The sequence below is a fragment of the Pituophis catenifer genome, unplaced genomic scaffold (genome assembly GCF_029215685.1).
Source record: "Pituophis catenifer annectens isolate HBS135680 unplaced genomic scaffold, rPitCat1.0.hap2 SCAF_15, whole genome shotgun sequence".
Taxonomy (NCBI): domain Eukaryota; kingdom Metazoa; phylum Chordata; class Lepidosauria; order Squamata; family Colubridae; genus Pituophis; species Pituophis catenifer.
Genome location: NW_027256895.1, coordinates 14,423,151 through 14,448,711, shown reverse-complemented (window position 1 = coordinate 14,448,711; position 25,561 = coordinate 14,423,151). Strand labels below are relative to the sequence as shown.

Below are 25,561 nucleotides of genomic sequence, written 5' to 3'. Positions count from 1 at the left end.
GTATTTGTAAAACTTTTTCAATTAAAAAAAAAAGAACATATATGGCCACAAATTTCATGTATGTAACTCTGAGAAATAGGCCACTCAGCCAAATTATAGACCTCAAGCGCAGTTCCTCAATCCCCAAGAGGATGCAGAATAAGGTCTCCGTTCACAAACATGTTTGCTCCAGCAACATCTCTCCAGATATCAAAGACATGATGATTAAGTCAACAGGTCAATCCTCCAGTGGCTCTCAAGATGTTTCTGAAGGAACTAGCAGAAGCAAATCTCAGAATCAATATATATATATCTATCCAATATATTGCTCCCTGCTGAGGACCATTCCTCAAAATTGATTGAAGTGCTCCCCAACCATGACAGGGTCAATATGAGAGCTGTTGCCATAAATTTGGGTTCTCAGAATCTTTTTGCTGTTCATAGCATAAATATCTATTTCTTGTGGGCTTTGTGCTAATATTTTTAGACTGTTGATCAGCCAATGCCTACTCAATTCCAGAGCTGACAGATTCTCCCTATTTCTCTATGTGAAACTAGCTACATTACTCCACACCTGTGAAATATACTCTGACCATCATCTTGGAATAATTATACAAGATCAATGAAATTCTGTTAAAACCTCATACCCAGAGTCTTTTAAATTGCTAATAATTAGATATTAGACTCAAAGGTCAACTCTCTCCTTTACACTTTGAGTATCCAGACATAAGGGAGGCTGAAGAAAATGGATCAGATCAATGAATGAGGCACGATATATTCTGAAGACAGATCTCAACCAAGGTAGCATTTCTTTCACTATCTATAGTATCCTGTTTGAATCAAGGCTGCTGGCAACAGCAATACAGGAGAAGCTAAATCAGCAGGAATGTTGGGGATTATTGCCATTTTACTCTATCCAGAATTGACCATGAAGATCCAGCCTCTTAAGTGCACTGGAGATGAAGCCATTCAAATTCCACAGGAATGGTACCAGGAGGGAGACCTTCTCATTGGTGGATTGGTGTCTCATGTTCACTACATGTTCCCCAAAGTTACTTTTGATAAACATCCTTCTGAGGAATCGCTTGCCTTCCCAATGTAAGAAATCCCTCTCTTAGTTTATTTTAATCTAATCCTGCTCTCTCCTTTCCATCTATGTAAAAGTAGATGTTCCATCATCATCTGTTAATGAATATAAATGTATCACGGGCATATCCTTAACAGCAGCTTGTTATATAGAAATGATTTGTTAATTCAACATCCTCTGTTCTAATTAAGCCAAAATCCGATAGACCAGGACAAGCAGATATTCTGTTGAGAACTGAAAACTCTTCCAACTTGGAGGAAAAACAACCGGCCCTAATTCACCATCACCTAATAGGCACTATAATATTTTAAATATAGGCATTGACTGTGGAATGAAAAATCATTTCCAAAGCTTTGGGGTAACACTAGTTATTACTACCGTGTCTCTATTTTTTTCATGTATCGCTTAGAGGCTTGGGATCCACCTGTCCTATTTCAAAAAGATCCACAATCTTTGAAAGAAAAATGCAAAGCTGAAACACAAAACTTTACAAGGAGAAATAGGTCCTCTTCTCTTTACCATCTCCTTTTAAGAATAGAAAGAGTTCACCATGGAAGGATAAATGAATTCCTAATATAGCTAATAGCTATGTTCATCAGCTCTACTCTCCTGATCACTGAGCTCCCCCGTACTATAAATTTGTTCCGCTCAGCTCAGATTCTCATTTTTAAAAAATGAACCCGTTCTGTTTCTTCCAACTTGATAACCTGTCTTCTCTTCAGAGTTTTCTTATGGAGTATTTAATGATTCCTACTATCCCTTATTTTGCTGCTTATCAAGGAGCAAAATGTTTGGATTTTTTACAACACTGAACAGGCTTGAGCTGATTGTACAGGAATTGTTTTCATAATAAGATGAATGTTTTAACAGAATCATAAAGACCTTGTACGTCTTCTAAGCCAGGGATCAGCAACCCGCGGCTCTGGAGCCACATGGGACTCTTTTATCCCTCTGCTGCAGCTCCCTGTCGCTCAAAATATGAGTCACAACCACCAATGTGCGACACCCGCTTGGACATGATTTCTTGAGCTTTTTGACTCCTGGTAGGCAAACCATGGATAAATCCAAGAAAAGAAAAGTTTTAGAAGAAAAAAGAACGTTTAATTCAACTACATATGCTAGTTTTGTAGCCACTCAGGAAATAGTCAGGCACGGGAAAAGTTTTGTGGCTCCCGGTGTTTTTTTTTTTGTTGTTGTTGTTTTTTTTTTTTTTTTTTTTTTTGTGAAACAGGTCCAAATGGCTCTTTGAGCGTTTAAGGTTCCCAACCTTTGTTCTAAGCCAATCCTTGCTCAGAGGACATTATGGAACTGGATGAAGGGCCAAAATTTGAATGGAAATTTTAACATGAATAAACATGAAAAAAAGAAACATAAAGTCTCTCCTTTTTAAAGGCAGGAAAAATGGGATTTCTTCTGTAGATCTCTTCTACATGACAACCATACAGATGTTTCGAGAATATTATCCTCTCTTCCTTCCTTAAAATATTTCATGATTCCTCCAGTTTTTCAAAGGGAATGCACAGTGGTGGGTTTCAACTGGTGTTACCCCTGGTTCACTTTATACATGCGTTTCGCATGCACTTGCTCCATGCAAGCGCAGTGTTTTACGGAACAGCTGAGATGCGGCAATCCGCTCTGCCACACCTTTCAGCTGGGCTAAAAACAATGGAATATAAGGTATGTATAACGGAGACGCGGGTGGGAGGGCCAAGCTAATCGTCAGAGAGAACTGGTTCACTCTCAGCTCACCATTGCCGCTATCAGATCTCCCGAACCAGGCCAAACAATCATGTCCTTTAACATTTCTGGGTATATCAGTTATCCGTTTAAGTATCTGTTAAAGGATACAGTTAAACAAACCACTTCTTATAGGATATGAACCTGGAATCATAAAACTGTGAACTTCAGTATAGTTCTCTTGTCAGTGTGTCTTCCTCGTAGTATTTCTGTCACTGGATATGTCTTCCTTAGTATGTAATGCATAGCACAGTTTTTTTTGAAACAAGTGACTTTTTTACAGTGTGGTAACCAAGTTCTACCAACACGTCTTGGCTTTAGTGTTTGCCGTGAAAGAGATCAACAAGGATTCTCACATCTTGCTTAACATCACTCTTGGATTCCATATCTATGACAGCTACTCTGATGCACTAATGACCTATCGTACCATTCTGGATCTGCTTTTTAAGTCGCATAAAATTGTCCCCAACTATATTTGTGGGACTGAAAAGAAAGTGATGGGAATCATTGGAGGGATGAGTCCCGAAACATCCATACGAATGGCAGAAATTTTGCAGCTTTTCAAGATCCCACAGGTTGGAGCCATAACTAAAGATCTCAAAATTAGGACATCAATCACACAGATTGTCTGCCTTTGAATTCCCCTTCAAGAAGCAACTTGATGGTTTATCGGTAAACAGATGTAAAGAAATTAGGGTAAAGAGGAGTAAAGAAATTAGGGTAAAGGGCAGACTTTGATTAATCCGTGTTTCTCTTCAGTATATTGCTTCGTTCAGTATGATGAATCGAGACATACAGAATTTTAACACATAGTTCTTTGAACCTGCAGGCTTATGCTAGCTATCATTACCTGCCTCGCTTATTTCAGTTCATATATTTGAAGCATAATGTGCACAAATACCTGGGTTTTATATTAAAGATGGGGAGCACAACATGTAGAAGGAACATTCACCTAGGAAGCACTGAAAGATTTGATTCTTTCAATTCAAATATTCAAGTTATCTTGTATTGTAGTATGTAGTATGTAGTATGGGTATGCACAGTATACCCATACAACAAAATTCACTTAACACCCAAAGACCAGGTCCAACATACATAACAATCCCCAAACACACTCCCACCCACACAAATTCCCCACTCCTAAACCACCTAAACATCCACACAACAGACCAAGTAATGTTGTCCAACAGCTCACTGTTGGTGGCCCTTTAGTTCATTGTTGAGTGCAATTATAGCTCTGGGATAAAAACTATTCAGAAAACGTGTGGTCTGAGTTTTAATTGTTCTGTATCTTCTGCCAGAAGAAAACATCCAAAAAGATTGTAAGCAGAATGGGAAGAGTCTCTGAGAATGTTATGCAACTTCCTCAAACAGCGATATTTGAAGATGTCATTCAGGGCTGGCAGCCGGAGCCCGATGATATTCTGGGCAGTTTTAATGATTCTCTGTAAAGCTTTTTTGTCCGCTACAGAGCTGCTATCATGCCATGCAAAAATGCTCTATGTCCGTGATGGCAAACCTATGGCACGGGTGCTACAGGTGGCACACGGAGCCATATCGGTGGGCATGGAAGCTCAGCTCCGACACGCATGCGTGCACCAGCCAGCTGATTTTCGGGCCTTTTGGGCCCACCAGAAATCAGGAAACACACTGTTTCTGGCCTCCGGAGGGCCTCTGGGGTGGGGAGGCTGTTTTTGCCCTCCCCAGGCTCCTAGAAAGGCTCTGGAGTCTGGGGTAAGCAAAAAACGGAGCTACCAGGCCCACTGTGCCATCGTGTGCCAAAAGCGGGGGGAGCACGGGGGGCGGGGCACAGAGAATTATGGATGTGGGCACACGTGCATGAGACCCCACCATGCTCCCCCCACTTTTGGCACACGATGGCAAAAAGGTTAGCCATCACTGCTCTATGTTATGATGCTCTCAATGGTGCTGCGATAGTAGGATAGAAGTAGATGCTGAAATTGATTTATCTTCCTGAGCACTCTCAGGAAGTACAGCCTCTTCTGTGCCTTCTTCACAAGCATCATGATGGTGATGATGATGATTATGATGATGATGATGATGATGATGATGACGACGACTGACAGACAGAGAGACAGAGAGACAGACAGATAGACAGACAAAGTTCAGAAAGGATATCCCCCTTTTAGGGAGATGTCTGAATCTTATCTATATTACTAAACAACCATATTTTGAAAAACAACGTAGTTTACAGTAAATCAATAAAAACAGGACATATCCATCCATTCTCTTACTCTATCATTTTCTCTTTGTCTTATTCCTCCTTTCTTTTTTTTTTTTTTAGATTTCATATGGTTCTTTTCAATTGGCAGTGACTGATGAATCGCGTTTCCCCCCTTTTTATCGCATGGCCCCCAATGAAGATCTCCAGTACAAGGGTTTAATCCAGCTCCTCCTGTACTTTGGATGGAAATGGGTAGGATTTGTCATTGTAGATGATAAACATGGAGAACATTTCATACAAACTCTGGAACCCATGCTCTCTCAAAATAAAATCTGCTCCGAATTCACCGAAAGGATTGACAGAAATTTACACTCTTCCAAAGGATTAGACTTGATTGAACATTGTCTGAGGCACACTACTTTGTTCACAGAGAGAACCGCAAATACAATTATTGTACATGGAGAAAATACAGTCTTTATGTGGCTGGTCTCTATTCTACAAGCCACCCAATTTTTTCTCCCAACACCTTCGGATTCTTCACAGAAAATTTCCACGCGAAAAGTGTGGATCACAATGGCCCAAAATGATTTCACATTACATTGCTTACAAAGAGCTATCGATATGCAAACGTTCCAAGGGGCAATTTCCTTCTCAATTAGCACAAGAGAACTTCCAGGTTTCCAACAATTTATACAGGCCGTCACCCCGTCTGAGGCAAGTCAAGATGGCTTTATTAGAGATTTCTGGAGCCACGCTTTTGGCTGTTCACCACCAAATAATGTTGTTTCTCAAGATGAGGAACATACTGGAGAGGAAAGACTAGAGGACCTTATTGCACCCTTCTTTGAAACCAGAATACTTGGCCATAGTTACAGTATCTATAATGCAATCTATGCTGTGGCTCAAGCATTACAGGCTGTTCAAACATGGAGGACTTATCAGAAGATACAAAACAACAGGGATCAAGGGCGATCAAAGATTATAGAAGCCTGGCAGGTAAGTTTTCCCCTTTCTCAATGCTCTTTTGAAATGTTGTCCTTGACTTATTGAGTGCCAAGACTTATTGAGTCAACAGATCATTGTAGACCATCTATCTAAGCATCACTGATGTTCATCTTTCTTCAAGATTGAAACATTACAAATATTAACCCACTTTTGCCTACACATCAGAGGTGGTATTCAGCCGGTTCATACCGGTTCGGGTCCAGCCACACCGAAAAAAAGATGTGGTGCCTGCAGGCTTCTTGCAGTGAAAATTACCAGCCTCCGGCTCCACTCCACTTCTCGAATGCACCACCACCCTCTTCTATGTGCACCAGCTGCACAGGCTCACCCCATTGCCTACTTCGCTGCTCCGCTTGGACTTGCCCGGGGAAGTCTCTTCAGGGCAGCGGCAGCAGGCAATGGGGTGTGCCTGCATGGCTGGTGCATAGAAGAGGGTGACAGCAGTGCATTCGGGAAACGGAGCAGAGCCGGAGGTCAGTAATTTTCTGTGCAAGAAGCCTGCAGGTACTGCGTCGTTTCTTAGGTGCGGCTGGACTCCAGCCACACCTAAAAAAAGAGGAGGAGGCTGCAGGCATCTCATGACAAGGGGGGGTGAGATGCAGGCTGGTGGGGAGCCCAACGGCGATGCCTCACTTCTGGCTTGCCTTCCCTGGCAGCCAGCCGTAGGAGAAAGGGACAGAGCCGTGTTAGGTCACGCCTGTGAGACGACAAAAGAGGCAGTCATGGGGGAGGAAGCCGGGCTAAGACTAGGGCCTCTGAAGGAGAGGAAACGGGGTGACGCGTGTGACTGGTGAAGGGAGAGCAGGCGACATGCAGTACTAGGCCAGGCCTGGGCAAAAAATAGGTAGAAAGAATAGCTGTAAATTCAATATTTTTTCTACCAGGTTCTGTGGGCGTCGCTTGGTGGGGGGTCATGTGACATAGTGGGCATGGACATGAGTGACGTCAAGTTGGACATGCCCACTCAGTCACATGACCCCCAACACCAAGCCACGCCCACAGAACTCATAGGGAAAAAAATTGAATACCACCACTGTTACACATCTCAGCTTTTTCCTCTTTCCACATCAACAAAACTGGTCCTTAACAGACTTCTGCCTTTCTACTTCTCTGTAGATTTCCTTCCCATAGTTTCTTCTTGCTCTTTTTCCACTAACTCTCTCAATTGTCACTAGAAAAAAAAATCAATATGTACTAAAAAAAATTTAGTCCGTAAGATGGACTATGGTCCAAAATAACCACTAGATTCTTTCAGTCCTCTATACTTCTTTATTCCCAAGGAAGGAAGCCTCCAAACTTAAAAAGTGGTGTTGTTTGAAGCCATTTTGAAAGCTAACCTTATCCTTTTTCTTCCGCAAGCTCCACTCATTTCTGCAGAGAATTTCCTTCAACAACAATGCTGGAGATGAAATTAAATTCAATGAAGATGGAGCATTAGAAGCTGGATTTGACATTGTCAATTTGGTTACTTTCCCAAACAACTCCTATATCAACATCCCAGTTGGGGAACTAGATCTGCAAGGAGAAACCTTCCGTATTCATCAAGACAAAATCCAGTGGCATCATGGATTCACTCAGGTAACATAACAATAATATGGGAGAGAGAGATGTGTGCTTTAGAATTCAATAGATAGGTAGATGATAAAGAGAGATGATAGAGATTGAAACAGAGAAACAGACAGATGAGAGAGACAGAGACAGAGAGAGAGAGAGAGAGAAAGAGACAGAGACAGAGACAGAGACAGAGACAGAGACAGAGAGAGACAGAGAGAGACAGAGAGAGACAGAGAGAGACAGAGAGAGACAGAGACAGAGAGACAGAGACAGAGACAGAGAGACAGAGACAGAGAGACAAAGTGAGAAAGTGACAGAGACAGAGACAGAGACAGAGACAGAGACAGAGAAAGAAAGACAGAGACAGATAGATGATGGACGGACGGATGGACGGATGGATGGATGGATGGATGGACAGATGGACAGATGGACAGATAGACAGACAGATGGACAGATGGACAGATGGATGGACGGACAGTCAGTCAGTCACTCTGGGCAATGGACTATGTGTGTAGATCTGAATGCTTTATTGAGAGAATAGGATATGATGAAACCGAGACAAATAGGGATATATACAGTGAGAATCAAATATAAGATAGACAGTATTAAGTTACTGCTGAACATAACAATCAATAAATACAAGCCGTTTGAATCTCACCAGCAATGCTCTGTGTGTGGGATGTGAACTTGTTCTTGGATGATCATGTGCCACAGATTAAAATGGCTGCTTTTTTGTGCTTTTGCCTTCTCCAAATGCTAAAAGAAATGGAGTCTGGCTTCCCACCATACACTTGGTTTGAGAGTGCGGGCTGATGAATAAATTGGTGGAGTCAGCTCCAAACAATAGAGTTCAGGCATATTTGTCTCTCCAGCCACTGGATGGGGCAAGAGAGCCACAACAGTATAAAAAGTTATATGTTGTAGCATGATACTCCTGCTTCAGCAGGGGCTGGACGAGAAGACCACCAAGGTCCCTATTCTATTCTATTCTATTCTATTCTATTCCATTCCATTCCATTCCATTCCATTCCATTCCATTCCATTCCATTCAAGAAAAGAGGTCCTTATAAATGGCATTGTTTAATTAAGGGGACTTGAAGTGTGCCAACCTTATGAGAGTTATCCAACCAGGCAGCTACTATGTGGGACAGGGAATCCATCATTTAACCAGGCCTTATGTCTTCCTGGGTTTAAAGATAGTAACCAGAGCCTTGACTGGGGAACAGTAGGGAAAATAATCCAGGTTTAGATATAAATGTGGGCTGCATTTCATTCATTAAACTTCAGCTAGATAAAAAAAAACAAATCAAATGCAACTTCGCTTACGTTCCTGGCTCTGGTAACCTTTTGGAGGTTGAATTGTCTGTTACATGGCAGAAATGACTATCAACAGTCATTGCCTGTAAGACAAAAATGTAAGTAAAACATTACTACTGACTTCTTTCTTTATTTGGGGACAGATCCCTCCTCCCTCCTTATGTAATGAGCCATGTCCTCTTGGAAAAAGAAAGAACAAGATCGAAGGGCGGAAATTTTGCTGCTACGCTTGTGCTCCCTGTCCAGAAAAGATGATATCCAGACAAATGGGTAAGATTCATGACATCCCAATGGAACCAGCCCAGTGGTGGGTTCGGACTGGTTCACAAAAACCGGTAGTAAAACTGGCGGGATGCCCCGCCCACTGCTCCGGATGTTCTCATCAGTGGTCTGCACATGCGCAGAACAGTGGTTGGTTTCAAAAAATTTTACTACTGGTTCTGTGGGTGTGGCTTGGTGGACGTGGCATGGCATGGCTTGGTGGGCATGGCTGTGGAAGGATACTGTAAAATCTCCATTCCCACCCCACTCCAGGGAGAAAATACTGTAAAATCTCCAGTCCCTCCCCACTTCAGGGGAAGATTACTGCAAAATCCCCATTTCCTCCAGATCAGCTGGGACTCCTGAGGCAGAGAATAGATGTAAATAGGTAGTAAAAAAATGCTAAAAAGGTTTTTTAAAAAGTTCCAACGATCACACATCACTCAGCTGATTGTCAGAACTTTTTTTTTACATTTTTTACTAATGGTTCGAAGAACCAGTAGACTTTTTACTACCGGTTCAGGCGAACTGGACCGAACCGGTAGCATTTCAACCCTGATCTAAAGTATCAAGCATCTCTTTTCTCTTTCCCACTAGCTGGTACACATTTAGAAAGTGGGACGTGCTATTCTCTTGCTCAGAAATGCTATAAAACCTAGTGCACTCCAACAGCACTGATATATAGAAAAATCTAAATTGTGTTTCACGACAGTACTCATTTTTACAATCTAGGTTGAATAGAGAGTTACAAAAGGATTTAGAAAAAACTTACATTGCGGGTATATCCAGAAAAGAAATTCTGAAACTTCGGAAAAGTTTAAGCCTGTTCAGAAACTGTTCTCTTCTTTTCAGACATGGAGAATTGTGACCGTTGTCCCGAGGATCAATTTCCAAATCAAGTTCACGATGAGTGCATTCCAAAGACACTGCATTTCCTCTCCTTTGAAGAGCCACTGGGCATTACTCTGGTGTCTCTGTCTCTTCTTTTTTCCCTACTTACAGCTTTGGTGTTTATAATTTTTATTAAGCAACGGGACACTCCCATTGTCAAAGCCAACAATCGCAACCTCACCTACCTTCTACTTATCTCCCTCTTTCTCTGTTTCCTCTGCTCATTTCTGTTCATTGGAAAGCCCAATAGGGCGACCTGCCTCCTCCGACAAACCAATTTTGGCATCATCTTCTCTATTGCGATCTCTTCTATATTGGCCAAAACCATCACAGTCATCGTAGCATTCCTAGCATCAAAGCCAGGGAGCCTATTCCATAAATGGGTGGGGCAAAAGTTGGCCTATTCTATTATCTGGTTCTGCTCCTTCATTCAAGTAACTATTTGTGCCATCTGGCTGAGTACATCTCCCCCATTTCCACATTTAGACATGGAGACACTCTATGGAGAAATGATAGTCGAATGTCATGAAGGTTCATTCATCATGTTTTACTGCGTCTTGAGCTACATGGGCTTCTTGGCCCTTCTCAGCTTCATTGTGGCCTTCCTAGCCAGGAAATTGCCAGACAGTTTTAATGAAGCCAAGTTCATCACCTTCAGCATGTTGGTTTTCTGCAATGTTTGGCTGACCTTTGTCCCCACCTATCTGAGCACCAAAGGGAAGTACGTGGTAGCTGTGGAGATCTTCTCTATCCTGTCTTCCAGTGCTGGTTTACTGGGATGCATCTTCGTCCCCAAAATCTATATAATTATACTGAGGCCTGACCTCAACACTAGAGAGCAATTAACACATAAGAAATAAAAAAAGGAACAAGATTCCATTTTGAATAAGCAAAACTACTTGGAATTGTGCTCGTGTGTGTGTGTACATACATATTTGACTGAATTCATCTTCCATCTCAGAATTATGTGGTTTTGGAAGAATAGGGTATATTAATTTTTCAGCAAGCACTTTTCCATATGATTTAATTAAGCTTTGGGTTTTCATTAGTAGTAACATCACAACTGGGTTAATATCAAGATAGACATCAGAAGTAACACAAAGAACAAACTTCAAGATTCTTTGAAAATTGTTGACTGATTTCCTGACCCATTTAAAACCGCTGATAAATTGACTTTTGCCAATGAAGATGATAATACAGTCATTCTGAAACTTTACATCATTCCCAATTAAATTGGGAGATGCATGATACCACCTGAGCAATTATTTTAATGGGCAGTTTGAAGGCATGAAGCTTTAAATATACATAAAGAAGTATTTCTTTGCCTAGATGAAAACAAGAATATCCAGAGGAAATCCGTGTCTTTTTATGGTTTTCTCACATAGATTAGAACAGGAGGACATAGCATAGTGTGGTGGCCAAATTTAGGCTCAGGTAAAGCAACAAAATTAACAGATTAACAGATTAAAAGAGTTGGAAGGGACCTTGTAGGTCAACTAGTCCAACCCCCCACCCAAGCAGGAGACCCAACACCATTTCTGACAAATGGCAGTCCAATCTCTTCTTGAAAGTCTCAAGCGTAGAAGCCACCACAACTTCTGAAGGCAAGCTGTTCACTTTGAAGAGACATTATTTTATTTACATGCATACAAGCAATAATACAGTATATTCTGGATCCCCAGCAAAGCTTTTGATACTTTTCTGAGCACACATAAGCAGCAGCAAACCAGGTCTTATATAGGGTATCACAGAAAAAAATTATAGGTGACACTGGAATATTTTAAAGAAACCTCAAACGTGATTTTTCAAAAGGCAATTGTTGTGACTCCGACCCCTAAGCCCATCTTATCAGAGGAAGAAGGCTCCAAAAGTGAAGGAGAGGAGTTGGCCAGGCCTCCCTCTCCAGGACCCTCCTCGCTGGCAATGCCTCAGGTGTCTCCCGAAGGAGAAGAGATTGGCCAGGAGCCAGGTATCGCCGAGCAGTCACAGTCGGACAGTGACGAAGATAAGTCTTGGCTGGATCCACGCCAGCGTCGGAGAGACAAGCACATGCAGCAGAAAAGGAGGCATACCAGAGATTAAGCTGAGTCACTGGACCACACCCCACAGGGGATAAAAGGGGGTGTGGTGGCCAATCAGGCTCTGTGACAGACAAAACTAAACAACTAGTGAGTCGCATTGTATCTCCGAAACGACGTTATCTGCCTGCCTTGGATTTAATACGGACTGGACTTGACAATTCTGTGGATTTGTGGATTTGTTTTTATTCTCTGTGAGTAAAGTTCTTGGCAAGCAGCTACTGGGTTGCTGCCAATCCTGTTATCGAAGGAATTTATTGTCTGCAAGTTTTATTTAACTCCTGGCTGACTGTTTGTGTGCGTGTGTGAGACGGGGACAGAACAGCAATTGGATTTTCTCCCCACCATCTAGTCAGAACTGATGGAGCTTCTTGGAGGAGAAGTGAAACATCTTCTTCTACCTCAAACAAACAAAAAAAGACACAGTCCACTTGCCATTTGAAAAAGCAACTTTCAGACAATTATGACCTGGATGACTGAGAATATCCATAGATGTTTTAAAGAAACTCCCCTGAGTGACCATAATATCATTTATCCATTCCTACTGGTAGTGATATAATTTTGGGCATATATAGGGGTGGAATTCAGCTGGTTCGGACTGGTTCAGGTGGACCAGATACTAATTTTGCATCTGGTTCACTGAACTGGTAGTTGTAAAGACTGCCCCTCCCAGGAGTCTCCACACAGCCCATTTTGGACACCATGTAAATGCAGTGCCCATGTGGAGGTTCTGGGAGGGCGAAAAACAGGCATCCCGGAAGTTCTAGAAGTCTGCAAATGGGGCCGTTTCCAGCCTCCATTTTTACCATCCTGGAGGCTTGAGGGAAGCCTCCATAGCCTGCGGAGGGTGAAAACGCCACCCACCCACCCCCCACCCCCCGCTGTGGAGCAGAAGGCCGAGTAGGCCATGCCCATAATGCCCAGCAACCAGGCATAGAACTGGATGCTAAAATTTTTGAAATCCACCCCTGGGCATATACCACAATATGTGAAAGATTAGGAGCCCAAATTTAGCCTCTGTGTTTGTATGTGAGAGGGAGATTGATTGATTGATTGATTGATTGATTGATTGATTGATTGATTGATTGATGATCCATTCATTCATTCATTGATTGATTTAGAGAACATATATGGCTACAAATTTCATGTACGTAACTCTGAACAATAGGCCACTCAGCCAAATAATAGACCTTGTTGCTGGTATCCTTACAATTTATATTGACTGTTTCCTAATATGATTTGATTATATCATTAAGTGTTGTACTTTATGATTCTTGACAAATGTACCTTTTCTTTTATGTACACTGAGAGCATATGCACCAAAGACAAATTCCTTGTGTGTTCAATCACACTGGGCCAATAAAGAATTCTATTCTATTCTGTTCTGTTCTGTTCTGTTTTGTTCTATTTTGTTCTATCTGTTTGATTATGACCTGGATGACTGAGAATATCCATAGACATTTTAAAGAAACCCCTCCAAGTGACCATAATATTATTTATCCCTTCCTACTACTAGTCATATAATTTTAGGCATATACCACAATATGCGAAAGATTAGGAGCCTAAATTTAGCCTGTGTGTTTGTATGTGAGAGGGAGATTGATTGATTGATTGATTGATTGATTGATTGATTGATGATTCATTCATCATTCATTCATTCATTTCAAGAACATATATGGCCACAAATTTCATGTATGTAACTCTGAGCAATAGGCAACTCAGCCAAATAATAGACCTCAAGCGCAGTTCCTCAGTCCCCAAGAGTAAGCAGAATAAGGTCTCCGATCACAAACATGTTTGCTCCAGCAACATCACTCCAGATATCACAGACATGATGATTAAGTCAACAGGTCAATCCTCCAGTGGCTCTCAAGATGCTTCTGAAGGAACTAGCAGAGGCAAATCTCAGAATAGATATATATCTATCTATCCAATATATTGCTCCCTGCTGAGGACCATTCCTCAACATTGATTGAAGTGCTCCCCAACCATGACAGGGTCAATATGAGATCTGTTGCCATAAATTTGGGTTCTCAAAATCTTGTATCTATTTGCTGTTCATAGCATAAATATATATAGATATAGATATGTGTATATATATTGTGGGCTTTATGCTAATATTTTTAGAATGCTGATCAGCCAATGCCTAGTCAATTCCAGAGCTGACAGATTCTCCAAGATTTCTCTATGTGAAACTAGCTACATTACTCCACACCTGTGAAATATACACTGACCATCATCTTGGAGTAATTATACAAGATCAATGAAATTCTGCTAAAACCTCATACCCGCGGCCTTTTAAATTGCTAATAATTAGATATTAGACTCAAAGGTCAACTCTCTCCTTTACACTTTGAACATCCAGACATAAGGGAGACTGAAGAAAATGGATCAGATCAATGAATGAGGCACGATATATTCTGAAGACAGATCTCAACCAAGGTAGCATTTCTTTCACCAAGGTAGCATTTCTTTCACTATCTATAGTATCCTGTTTGAATCAAGGCTGCTGGCAACAGCAATACAGGAGAAGCCAAATCAGCAGGAATGTTGGGGATTATTGCCATTTTACTGTTTCCAGAATTGACCATGAAGATCCAGCCTCTTAAGTGCACTGGAGATGAAGCCATTCAAATTCCACAGGAATGGTACCAGGAGGGAGACCTTCTCATCGGTGGATTGGTGTCTCATGTTCACTACATGTTCCCCAAAGTTACTTTTGATAAACATCCTTCTGAGGAATCGCTTGCCTTCCCAATGTAAGAAATCTCTCTCTTAGTTTATTTTAATCTAATCCTGCTCTCTCCTTTCCATCTATGTAAAAATAGATGTTCCATCATCATCTGTTAATGAATATAAATGTATCACGGACATATCCTTAACAGCAGCTTGTTATATAGAAATGATTTGTTAATGCAACATCCTCTTTTCTAATTAAGCCAAAATCCGATAGACCAGGACAAGCAGATATTCTGTTGAGAACTGAAAACTCTTCCAACTTGGAGGAAAAACAACCGGCCCTAATTCACCATCACCTAATAGGCACTATAATGTTTAAAATAGAGGCATTGACTGTGGAATGAAAAATCATTTCCAAAACCTTGGGGTAACACTAGTTATTACTACCGTGTCTCTATTTTTTTCATGTATCGCTTAGAGGCTTGGGATCCACCTGTCCTATTTCAAAAAGATTGCAATCTTTGAAAGAAAAATGCAAAGCTGAAACACAAAACTTTACAAGTAGAAATAGGTCCTCTTCTCTTTACCATCTCCTTTTAAGAATAGAAAGAGTTCACCATGGAAGGATAAATGAATTCCTAATATAGTTAATAGCTATGTTCATCAGCTCTACTCTCCTGATCACTGAGCTCCCCCGTAATATAAATTTGTTCCACTCAGCTCAGATTCTCATTTTTAAAAAAATGAACCCGTTCTGTTTCTTCCAACTCGATAACCTGCCTTCTCTTCAGACTTTTCTTATGGAGTATTTAATGATTCCTACTATCCCTTATTTTGTTGCTTATCAAGGAGTGAAATGTTTGGGTTTTTTTACAACACTGAACAGGCTTAAGCTGATTATACAGGAATTGTTTTCATAATAAGATGAATGTTTTAACAGAATCATAGAGACCTTGTAGGTCTTCTAAGCCAGGGATCAGCAACCTGTGGCTCTGGAGCCACATGGGACTCTTTTATCCCTCTGCCGCAGCTCCCCGTCGCTCAAAATATGAGTCACAACCACCAACGTGTGACACCCGCTGGCACATGATTTCTTGAGCTTTTTGACTCCTGGTAGGCAAACCATGGATAAATCCAAGAAAAGAAAAGTTTTAGAAGAAAATAGAATGTTTAATTCAACTACATATGCTAGTTTTGTAGCCACTCAGGAAATAGTCAGGCACGGGAAAAGTTTTGTGCTCCCGGTGTTTTTTTTTCTTTGTGAAACAGGTCCAAATGGCTCTTTGAGCGTTTAAGGTTCCCAACCTTTGCTCTAAGCCAACCCTTGCTCAGAGGACATTATGGAACTGGATGAAGGGCCAAAATTTGAATGGAAATTTTAATATGAATAAACATGAAAAAAAAAAAGAAACATGAATAAACATGAAAAAAAGAAACATAAAGTCTCTCCTTTTTAAAGGCAGGAAAAATGGGATTTCTTCTGTAGATCTCTTCTACGTGACAACCATACAGATGTTTCGAGAATATTATCCTCTCTTCCTTCTTTAAAGTATTTCAGGATTCCTCCAGTTTTTCCAAGGGAATGCACAGTGGTGGGTTTCAACCGGTGTTACCACCGGTTCACTTCATACATGCGTTTCACATGCACTTCGCTCCATGCAAGCGCAGTGTTTTACGGAACAGCTGAGATCCGGCTATCCGCTCTGCCACACCTTTCAGCTGGGCTAAAAACAATGGAATATAAGGTATGTATAACGCAGGGCTGGGTGGGAGGGCCAAGCTAATCGTAAGAGAGAACTGGTTCACTCTCAGCTCACCATTGCCGCTATCAGATCATCCGAACCGGGCCGAACCGGTAGAAACCCACCACTGGGAATGCATTACTTTTTTATTCAATCATGTCCTTTAACATTTCTGGGTATATCAGTTATCCGTCGCATCCTTTTTGGGTTATCCGTTTAAGTATCTGTTAAAGGATACAGTTAAACAAACCACTTCGTATAGGATATAAACCTGGAATCATAAAACTGTGAACTTCAGTATAGTTCTCTGGTCAGTGTGTCTTCCTCGTAGTATTTCTGTCACTGGATATGTCTTCCTTAGTATGTAATGCATAGCACAGTTCTCTTTTGAAACAAGTGACTTTTTTACAGTGTGGTAACCAAGTTCTACCAACACGTCTTGGCTTTAGTGTTTGCCGTGAAAGAGATCAACAAGGATTCTCACATCTTGCTTAACATCACTCTTGGATTCCATATCTATGACAGCTACTCTGATGCACTAATGACCTATCGTACCATTCTGGATCTGCTTTTTAAGTCGCATAAAATTGTCCCCAACTATATTTGTGGGACTGAAAAGAAAGTGATGGGAATCATTGGAGGGATGAGTCCCGAAACATCCATACGAATGGCAGAAATTTTGCAGCTTTTCAAGATCCCACAGGTTGGAGCCATAACTAAAGATCTCAAAATTAGGACATCAATCACACAGATTGTATGCCTTTGAAATCCCCTTCAAGAAGCAACTTGATGGTTTATCGGTAAACAGATGTAAAGAAATTAGGGTAAAGAGAAGTAAAGAAATTAGGGTAAAGGGCAGACTTTGATTAATCCGTGTTTCTCTTCAGTATATTGCTTCGTTCAGTATGATGAATCGAGACATACAGAATTTTGACACATAGTTGTTTGAACCTGCAGACTTATGCTAGCTATCATTACCTGCCTCACTTATTTCAGTTCATATATTTGAAGCAGAATGTGCACAAATACCTGGGTTTTATATTAAAGATGGGGAGCACAACATGTAGAAGGAACATTCACTTAGGAAGCACTGAAATATTTGATTCTTTCAATTCAAATATTCAAGTTATCTTCAAGAAAAAGACTTGAGATGATGATGATCATAATAATAACTTTATTGTCATTATACGTATATACACAGTATACCCATACAACAAAATTCACTTAACACCCAAAGACCAGGTCCAACACACATAACAATCCCCAAACACACTTCCACCCACATAAATTCCCCACTCCTAAACCACCTAAACATCCACACAACAGACCAAGTAATGCTGTCCAACAGCTCACTGTTGGTGGCCCTTTAGTTCATTGTTGAGTGCAATTATAGCTCTGGGATAAAAACTATTCAGAAAACGTGTGGTCTGAATTTTAATTGTTCTGTATCTTCTGCCAGAAGGCAACAGTCCAAAAAGATTGTAAGCAGGATGGGAAGAGTCTCTGAGAATGTTATGCAACTTCCTCAAACAGCGATATTTGAAGATGTCATTCAGGGCTGGCAGCTGGAGCCCGATGATATTCTGGGCAGTTTTAATGATTCTCTGTAAAGCTTTTTTGTCCGCTACAGAGCTGCTCTCATACCATGCAAGAATGCTGTATGTTAGGACGCTCTCAATGGTGCTGCGATAGTAGGACAGAAGTAGATGCTGAGATCGATTTATCTTCCTGAGCACTCTCAGGAAGTACAGCCTCTTCTGTGCCTTCTTCACAAGCATTATGATGGTAATGATGATGATCATGATGATGATGACTGACAGACAGATAGACAGACAGACAATGTTCAGAAAGGATATCCCCCTTTTAGGGAGATCTCTGAACCTTATCTATATTACTAAACAACCATATTTTGAAAAACAACGTAGTTTACAGTAAATCAATAAAAACAGGACATATCCATCCATTCTCTTACTCTATCATTTTCTCTTTGTCTTATTCCTCCTTTCTTTTTTTTTTTTAGATTTCATATGGTTCTTTTCAATTGGCAGCGATTGATGAATCGCGTTTCCCCCCTTTTTATCGCATGGCCCCCAATGAAGATCTCCAGTACGAGGGTTTAATCCAGCTCCTCCTGTACTTTGGATGGAAGTGGGTAGGATTTGTCATTGTAGATGATAAACATGGAGAACATTTCATACAAACTCTGGAACCCATGCTCTCTCAAAATAAAATCTGCTCCGAATTCACTGAAAGGATTGACAGAAATTTACACTCTTCCGAAGGATTAGACTTGATTGAAGATTGTCTGAGGCACATTACTTTGTTCACAGGGAGAACCGCAAATACAGTTATTGTACATGGAGAAAATACAGTCTTTATGTGGCTGGTCTCTATTCTACAAGCCACCCAATTTTTTCTCCCAACGCGTTCGGATTCTTCACAGAAAATTTCCACACGAAAAGTGTGGATCACAATGGCCCAAAATGATTTCACATTACATACCTTACAAAGAACTGTCGATATGCAAACGTTCCATGGGGCAATTTCCTTCTCAATTAGCACAAGAGAACTTCCAGGTTTCCAACAATTTATACAGGCTGTCACCCCGTCTGAGGCAAGTCAAGATGGCTTTATTAGAGATTTCTTGAGCCACGCTTTTGGCTGTTCACCACCAAATAATGGTGTTTCTCAAGATGAGGAATGTACTGGAAAGGAAAGACTAGAGGACCTTATTGCACCCTTCTTTGAAACCAGAGTACTTGGTCATAGTTACAGTATCTATAATGCAATCTATGCTGTGGCTCAGGCCTTACATGCTGCTCAAACAGGAACGACTTATCAGAAGATACAAAACAACAGGGATCAAGGGCGATCAAAGATTGTAGAAGCCTGGCAGGTAAGTTTTCCCCTTTTCTCAATGCTCTTTTGAAATCTTCTCCTTGGTTACAACAGAGTGCCAAGACTTAATGAGTCAATAGATCATTGTAGACCATCTATCTAAGCATCACTGATGTTCATCTTTCTTCAAGATTGAAACATTACAAATATTGACCCACTTTTGCCTACACATCAGAGGTGGTATTCAGCCGGTTCATACCGGTTCGAGTCCAGCCACACCGAAAAAAAGATGCTGTGCCTGCAGGCTTCTTGCAGTGAAAATTACCAGCCTCCAGCTCCACTCCACTTCTCGAATGCACCACCACCCTCTTCTATGTGCACCAGCCGCACAGGCGCACCCCATTGCCTGCTTCGCTGCTCCGCTTGGACTTGCCCGGGGAAGTCTCTTCGGCGCAGCGGCAGCAGGCAATGGGGTGTGCCTGCATGGCTGGTGCATAGAAGAGGGTGATAGCAGTGCATTCAAGAAGTAGAGCAGAGCCGGAGGTCAGTAATTTTTGGTGCAAGAAGCCTGCAGGCACTGCGTTTTTTTTTAGGTGCGGCTGGACTCCAGCCGCACCTAAAAAATTAGGAGGTGGCTGCAGGCATCTCATGACAAGGGGGGGTGAGATGAGGGCTGGTGGGGAGCCCAACGGCGATGCCTCAGCTCTGGCTTGCCTTCCCTGGCAGCCAGCCATGGGAGAAAGGTAAGGTCGCGGCCGTGAGACGACAAAAGAGGCATTCATGGGGGAGAAAGCCGGGCTAGGGCAAGGGCCTCTGAAGGAGGGGAAACGGGGTGACGCATGTGACTGGTGAAGGGAGAGCAGGAGGCATGCAGTACTAGGCCAGGCCTGGGCAAAAAATAGGTAGAAAGAATAGCTGTAAATTCAATTTTTTTTTCTACCAGGTTCTGTGGGCATCGCTTGGTGGGGGGTCATGTGACATAGTGGGCATGGCCATGAGTGACGTCAAGTTGGACATGCCCACTCAGTCACATGACCCCCAACACCAAGCCACGCCCACAGAACTCGTAGGGAAAAAAATTGAATACCACCACCATTACACATCTCAGCTTTTTCCTCCTTCCACATCAACAAAACTGGTCTTTATACTTCTGCCTTTCTACTTCTCTGGAGATTTTCTTCCCATAGCTTCTTCTTGCTCTTTTTCCACTAACTCTCTCAATTGTCACTAGAAAAAAAAAAATCAACATATACTAAAGAAATTTTAGTCCGTAAGATGGACTATGGTCCAAAATAACCACTAGATTCTTTCAGTCCTCTATACTTCTTTATTCCCAGGGAAGAAAGCCTCCAAACTTAAAAAGTGGTTTGAAGCCATTTTGAAGGCTAACCTTATCCTTTTTCTTCCGCAAGCTCCACTCATTTCTGCAGAGAATTTCCTTCAACAACAATGCTGGAGATGAAATTAAATTCAATGAAGATGGAGCATTAGAAGCTGGATTTGACATTGTCAATTTGGTTACTTTCCCAAACAACTCCTATATCAACATCCCAGTTGGGGAATTAGATCTGCAAGGAGGAACCTTCCGTATTCATCAAGACAAAATCCAGTGGCATCATGGATTCACTCAGGTAACATAACAATAATATGGGAGAGAGAGATGTGTGCTTTAGAATTCAATAGATAGGTAGATGATAAAGAGAGATGATAGAGATTGTAACAGAGAAACAGACAGATGAGAGAGACAGAGACAGAGAGACAGAGAGAGAAAGACAGAGAGAAATAGAGACAGAGAGACAGAGACAGAGACAGAGACAGAGACAGACAGAGACAGAGACAGAAACAGACAGAGACAGAGACAGAGACAGAGACAGAGAGACGGAGAAAGAAAGACAGAGACAGAGACAGAGACAGAAAAGAGACAGAGAGACAGAGACAGAGACAGAGACAGAGACAGAGACAGAGACAGAGACAGAGAGACGGAGAAAGAAAGACAGAGACAGAGACAGAGACAGAGACAGAGACAGATAGATGATGGACGGATGGATGGATGGACAGATGGACAGATGGACAGATAGACAGACAGATAGACAGATGGACAGATGGATGGACGGACAGTCAGTAGGTCACTCTGGGCAATGGACTGTGTGTGTAGATCTGAATGCTTTATTGAGAGAACAGGATATGATGAAACAGAGACAAATAGGGATACATACAGTGAGAATCAAATATAAGATAGACAGTATTAAGTTACTGCTGAACATAACAATCAATAAATACAAGCCGTTTGAATCTCACCAGCAATGCTCTGTGTGTGGGATGTGAATTTGTTCTTGGATGATCATGTGCCACAGATTAAAATGGCTGCTTCTTTGTGCTTTTGCCTTCTCCAAATGCTAAAAGAAATGGAGTCTGGCTTCCCACCATACACTTGGTTTGAGAGTGCGGGCTGATGAATAAATTGGTGGAGTCAGCTCCAAACAATAGAGTTCAGGCATATTTGTCTCTCCAGCCACTGGATGGGGCAAGAGAGCCACAACAGTATAAAAAGTTATATGTTGTAGCATGATGCTCCTGCTTCAGCAGGGGCTGCACGAGAAGACCACCAAGGTCCTTATTCAATTCTATTCTATTCTATTCTATTCTATTCTATTCCATTCCATTCCATTCCATTCCATTCCATTCCATTCCATTCAAGAAAAGATATCCTTCCAGGGTCCTTATAAATGGCATTGTTTAATTAATGGGACTTGAAGTGTGCCAACCTTATGAGAGTGATCCAACCAGGCAGCTACTATGTGGGACAGGTAGTCCATCATTTAACCAGGCCTTATGTCTTCCTGGGTTTAAAGATAGTAACCAGAGCCTTGACTGGGGAACAGTAGGGAAAATAATCCAGGTTTAGATATAAATGTGGGCTGCATTTCATTAATTAAACTTCAACTAGATAAAAAAAAACAAATCAAATGCAACTTCGCTTACGTTCCTGGCTCTGGTAACCTTTTGGAGGTTGAATTGTCTGTTACATGGCAGAAATGGCTATCAACAGTCATTGCCTGTAAGACAAAAACGTAAGTAAAACATTACTACTGACTTCTTTCTTTATTTGGGGACAGATCCCTCCTCTCTCCTTATGTAATGAGCCCTGTCCTCTTGGAAAAAGAAAGAACAAGATCGAAGGGCGGAAATTTTGCTGCTACGCTTGTGCTCCCTGTCCAGAAAAGATGATATCCAGACAAATGGGTAAGATTCATGACATCCCAATGGAACCAGCCCAGTGATGGGTTCAGACTGATTCACAAGAACCAGTAGTAAAACTGGTGGGAGGCCCCGCCCACTGCCCTGGACGTTGTCATCAGCTGTGGCTAGAGGGACCTTTGCACAGGTTCGCCTAGTGCACCAATTGCGACCCTACTTGGATCAGGAGGCTCTCCTCACGGTCACTCATGCCCTTGTCACCTCATGGTTAGATTATTGCAACGCGCTCTACATGGAGCTACCCTTGAAAAGTGTTTGGAGACTACAGTTGGTCCAGAATGCAGCCGCGCGAGCTGTCGTGGTTTCACCTAAGTATACCCACATTACACCAATTGTCCGCGAGCTGCACTGGCTCCCTATAGGTCTCCGGTCACAATTCAAGGTGTTGGTTATTACCTTCAAAGCCCTACATGGCTCAGGGCCAGGTAAGATCCCACAGAGTTGGTCTCCTCCGGGTCCTGTCAGCTAAACAATGCCGGCTGGCGGGCCCGCGGGGGAGGGCCTTCTCTGTGGCTGCCCCAGCTCTCTGTAACCAGTTACCTCCTATCCCCACCCTATTGGCTTTCCGAAAAGTGGTGAAGACCTGGCTTTTCCAGCAGGCCTGGGGCCGTTGATCTCGCTCTTGCAATCCGGCGAGATCCGGCCATGAATGATATGAATGAGTTTTAAAGTTTTTAATGTTTTTAATTTTTAAATGTTTTTTATTAGGATTTTAAATGTATTGTGAGCCGCCCTGAGTCTTCAGAGAGGGGCGACATATAAATTGAATTAAATTGAAAATTGAATTGAAATCTGCACATGCGCAGAACAGTGTTGGGTTTCAAAAATTTTTACTACTGGTTCTGTGGGTGTGGCTTGGTCGGTGTGGCATGGCATGGCTTGGTGGGCGTGGCTGTGGAAGGATACTGTAAAAACTGCCACTTCAGGGGAAGATTACTGCAAAATCCCCATTTCCTCCAGATCAGCTGGGACTCGGGAGGCAGAGAATAGATATAAATAGGTAGTAAAAAAATGCTTAAAAGATTTTTTAAAAAGTTCTGACGATCGCACGTCGCTCAGCTGATTGTCAGAAATTTTTTTTTACATTTTTTACTAACGGTTCGACGAACCAGTAGACTGTTTTACTACCGGTCCAGGCGAACTGGACCGAACCGGTAGCATTTCAACTCTGATCTAAAGTGTCAAGCATCTCTTTTCTCTTTCCCACTAGCTGGCACACATTTAGAAAGTGGGACGTGCTATTCTCTTGCTCAGAAATGCTATAAAACCTAGTGCACTCCAACAGCACTGATATATAGAAAAATCTAAATTGTGTTTCACTACAGTACTCGTTTTTACAATCTAGGTTGAATAGAGAGTTACAAAAGGATTTAGAAAAAACTTACATTGCAGGTATATCCAGAAAAGAAATTCTGAAACTTCGGAAATGTTTAAGCCTGTTCAGAAACTGTTCTCTTCTTTTTAGACATGGAGAATTGTGACCGTTGTCCAGAGGATCAATTTCCAAATCAAGTTCATGATGAGTGCATTCCAAAGACACTGCATTTCCTCTCCTTTGAAAAGCCACTGGGCATTACTCTGGTGTCTCTGTCTCTTCTTTTTTCCCTACTTACACCTTTGGTGTTTATAATCTTCATTAAGCAACGGGACACTCCCATTGTCAAAGCCAACAATCGCAACCTCACCTACCTTCTACTTATCTCCCTCTTTCTCTGTTTCCTCTGCTCACTTCTGTTCATTGGAAAGCCCAATAGGGCGACCTGTCTCCTCCGACAAACAACATTTGGCATCACCTTCTCTGTTGCGATCTCTTCTATATTGGCCAAAACCATCACAGTCATCGTAGCATTCCTAGCATCAAAGCCAGGGAGCCTATTCCACAAATGGGTGGGGCAAAAGTTGGCCTATTCTATTATCTGGTTCTGCTCCTTCATTCAAGTAACTATTTGTGCCATCTGGCTGAGTACATCTCCCCCATTTCCACATTTAGACATGGAGACACTCTATGGAGAAATGGTAATCGAATGTCATGAAGGTTCATTCATCATGTTTTACTGTGTCTTGAGCTACATGGGCTTCTTGGCCCTTCTCAGCTTCATTGTGGCCTTCCTAGCCAGGAAGTTGCCAGACAGTTTTAATGAAGCCAAGTTCATCACCTTCAGCATGTTGGTTTTCTGCAATGTTTGGCTGACCTTTGTCCCCACCTACCTGAGCACCAAAGGGAAGTACGTGGTGGCTGTGGAGATCTTCTCTATCCTGTCTTCCAGTGCTGGTTTACTGGGATGCATCTTCACCCCCAAAATCTATATAATTATACTGAGGCCTGACCTCAACACTAGAGAGCAATTAACACATAAGAAATAAAAAAAGGAACAAGATTCCATTTTGAATAAGCAAAACTACTTGGAATTGTGCTCGTGTGTGTGTGTACATACATATTTGACTGAATTCATCTTCCATCTCAGAATTATGTGGTTTTGGAAGAATAGGGTATATTAATTTTTCAGCAAGCACTTTTCCATATGATTTAATTAACCTTTGGGTTTTCATTAGTAGTAACATCACAACTGGGTTAATATCAAGATAGACATCAGAAATAATACAAAGAACAAACTTCAAGATTCTTTGAAGATCGTTGACTAATTTCTTGACCCATTTAAAACCGCTGATAAATTGACTTTTGCCAGTGAAGCTGATAATACAGTCATTCTGAAACTTTACATCATTCCCAATTAAATTGGGAGATGCATGATACCACCTGAGCAATTATTTTAATGGGCAGTTCTTGATGCCATGAAGCTTTAAATATATGTAAAGAAGTCTTTCTTTGCCTAGGTGAAAACAAGAATATCCAGAGGAAATCTGTGCCTTTTTATGGTTTTGTCACATAGATTAGAACAGGAGGACATAGCATAGTGTGGTGGCCAAATTTAGGCTCAGGTAAAGCAAC

General features: G+C 41.7%; 2 protein-coding genes across 2 annotated transcripts; both read left to right on the top strand.

Annotated features, from left to right (window-relative positions):
- The first annotated feature begins 865 nt into the window (after positions 1-865).
- Positions 866-10,876, top strand: LOC139324637 (vomeronasal type-2 receptor 26-like). The gene is made up of 6 exons (XM_070954362.1): positions 866-1,077; positions 3,087-3,378; positions 5,109-5,984; positions 7,353-7,571; positions 9,008-9,134; positions 9,978-10,876. Exons 1-6 carry the CDS (start codon positions 866-868, stop codon positions 10,874-10,876), a joined length of 2,625 nt encoding a protein of 874 aa, XP_070810463.1.
- Positions 10,877-14,641: 3,765 nt separating this feature from the next.
- Positions 14,642-24,975, top strand: LOC139324258 (vomeronasal type-2 receptor 26-like). Its single transcript, XM_070953976.1, has 6 exons — positions 14,642-14,853; positions 16,927-17,218; positions 18,536-19,411; positions 20,766-20,984; positions 22,470-22,596; positions 24,077-24,975. The coding sequence occupies exons 1-6, from the start codon at positions 14,642-14,644 to the stop codon at positions 24,973-24,975; spliced, it is 2,625 nt and encodes an 874-aa protein (XP_070810077.1).
- Positions 24,976-25,561: the final 586 nt, after the last annotated feature.

Coding starts and splice junctions, on each gene's coding strand:
- LOC139324637 (XM_070954362.1), top strand. CDS start 866: ATGTTGGGGATTATTGCCATTTTACTCTATCCAGAATTGACCATGAAG. Junction 3,379..5,108: donor AGCTTTTCAAGATCCCACAG/GTTGGAGCCATA, acceptor TTTTTTTTTTAG/ATTTCATATGGTTCTTTTCA. Junction 7,572..9,007: donor GGCATCATGGATTCACTCAG/GTAACATAACAA, acceptor ATTTGGGGACAG/ATCCCTCCTCCCTCCTTATG.
- LOC139324258 (XM_070953976.1), top strand. CDS start 14,642: ATGTTGGGGATTATTGCCATTTTACTGTTTCCAGAATTGACCATGAAG. Junction 17,219..18,535: donor AGCTTTTCAAGATCCCACAG/GTTGGAGCCATA, acceptor TTTTTTTTTTAG/ATTTCATATGGTTCTTTTCA. Junction 20,985..22,469: donor GGCATCATGGATTCACTCAG/GTAACATAACAA, acceptor ATTTGGGGACAG/ATCCCTCCTCTCTCCTTATG.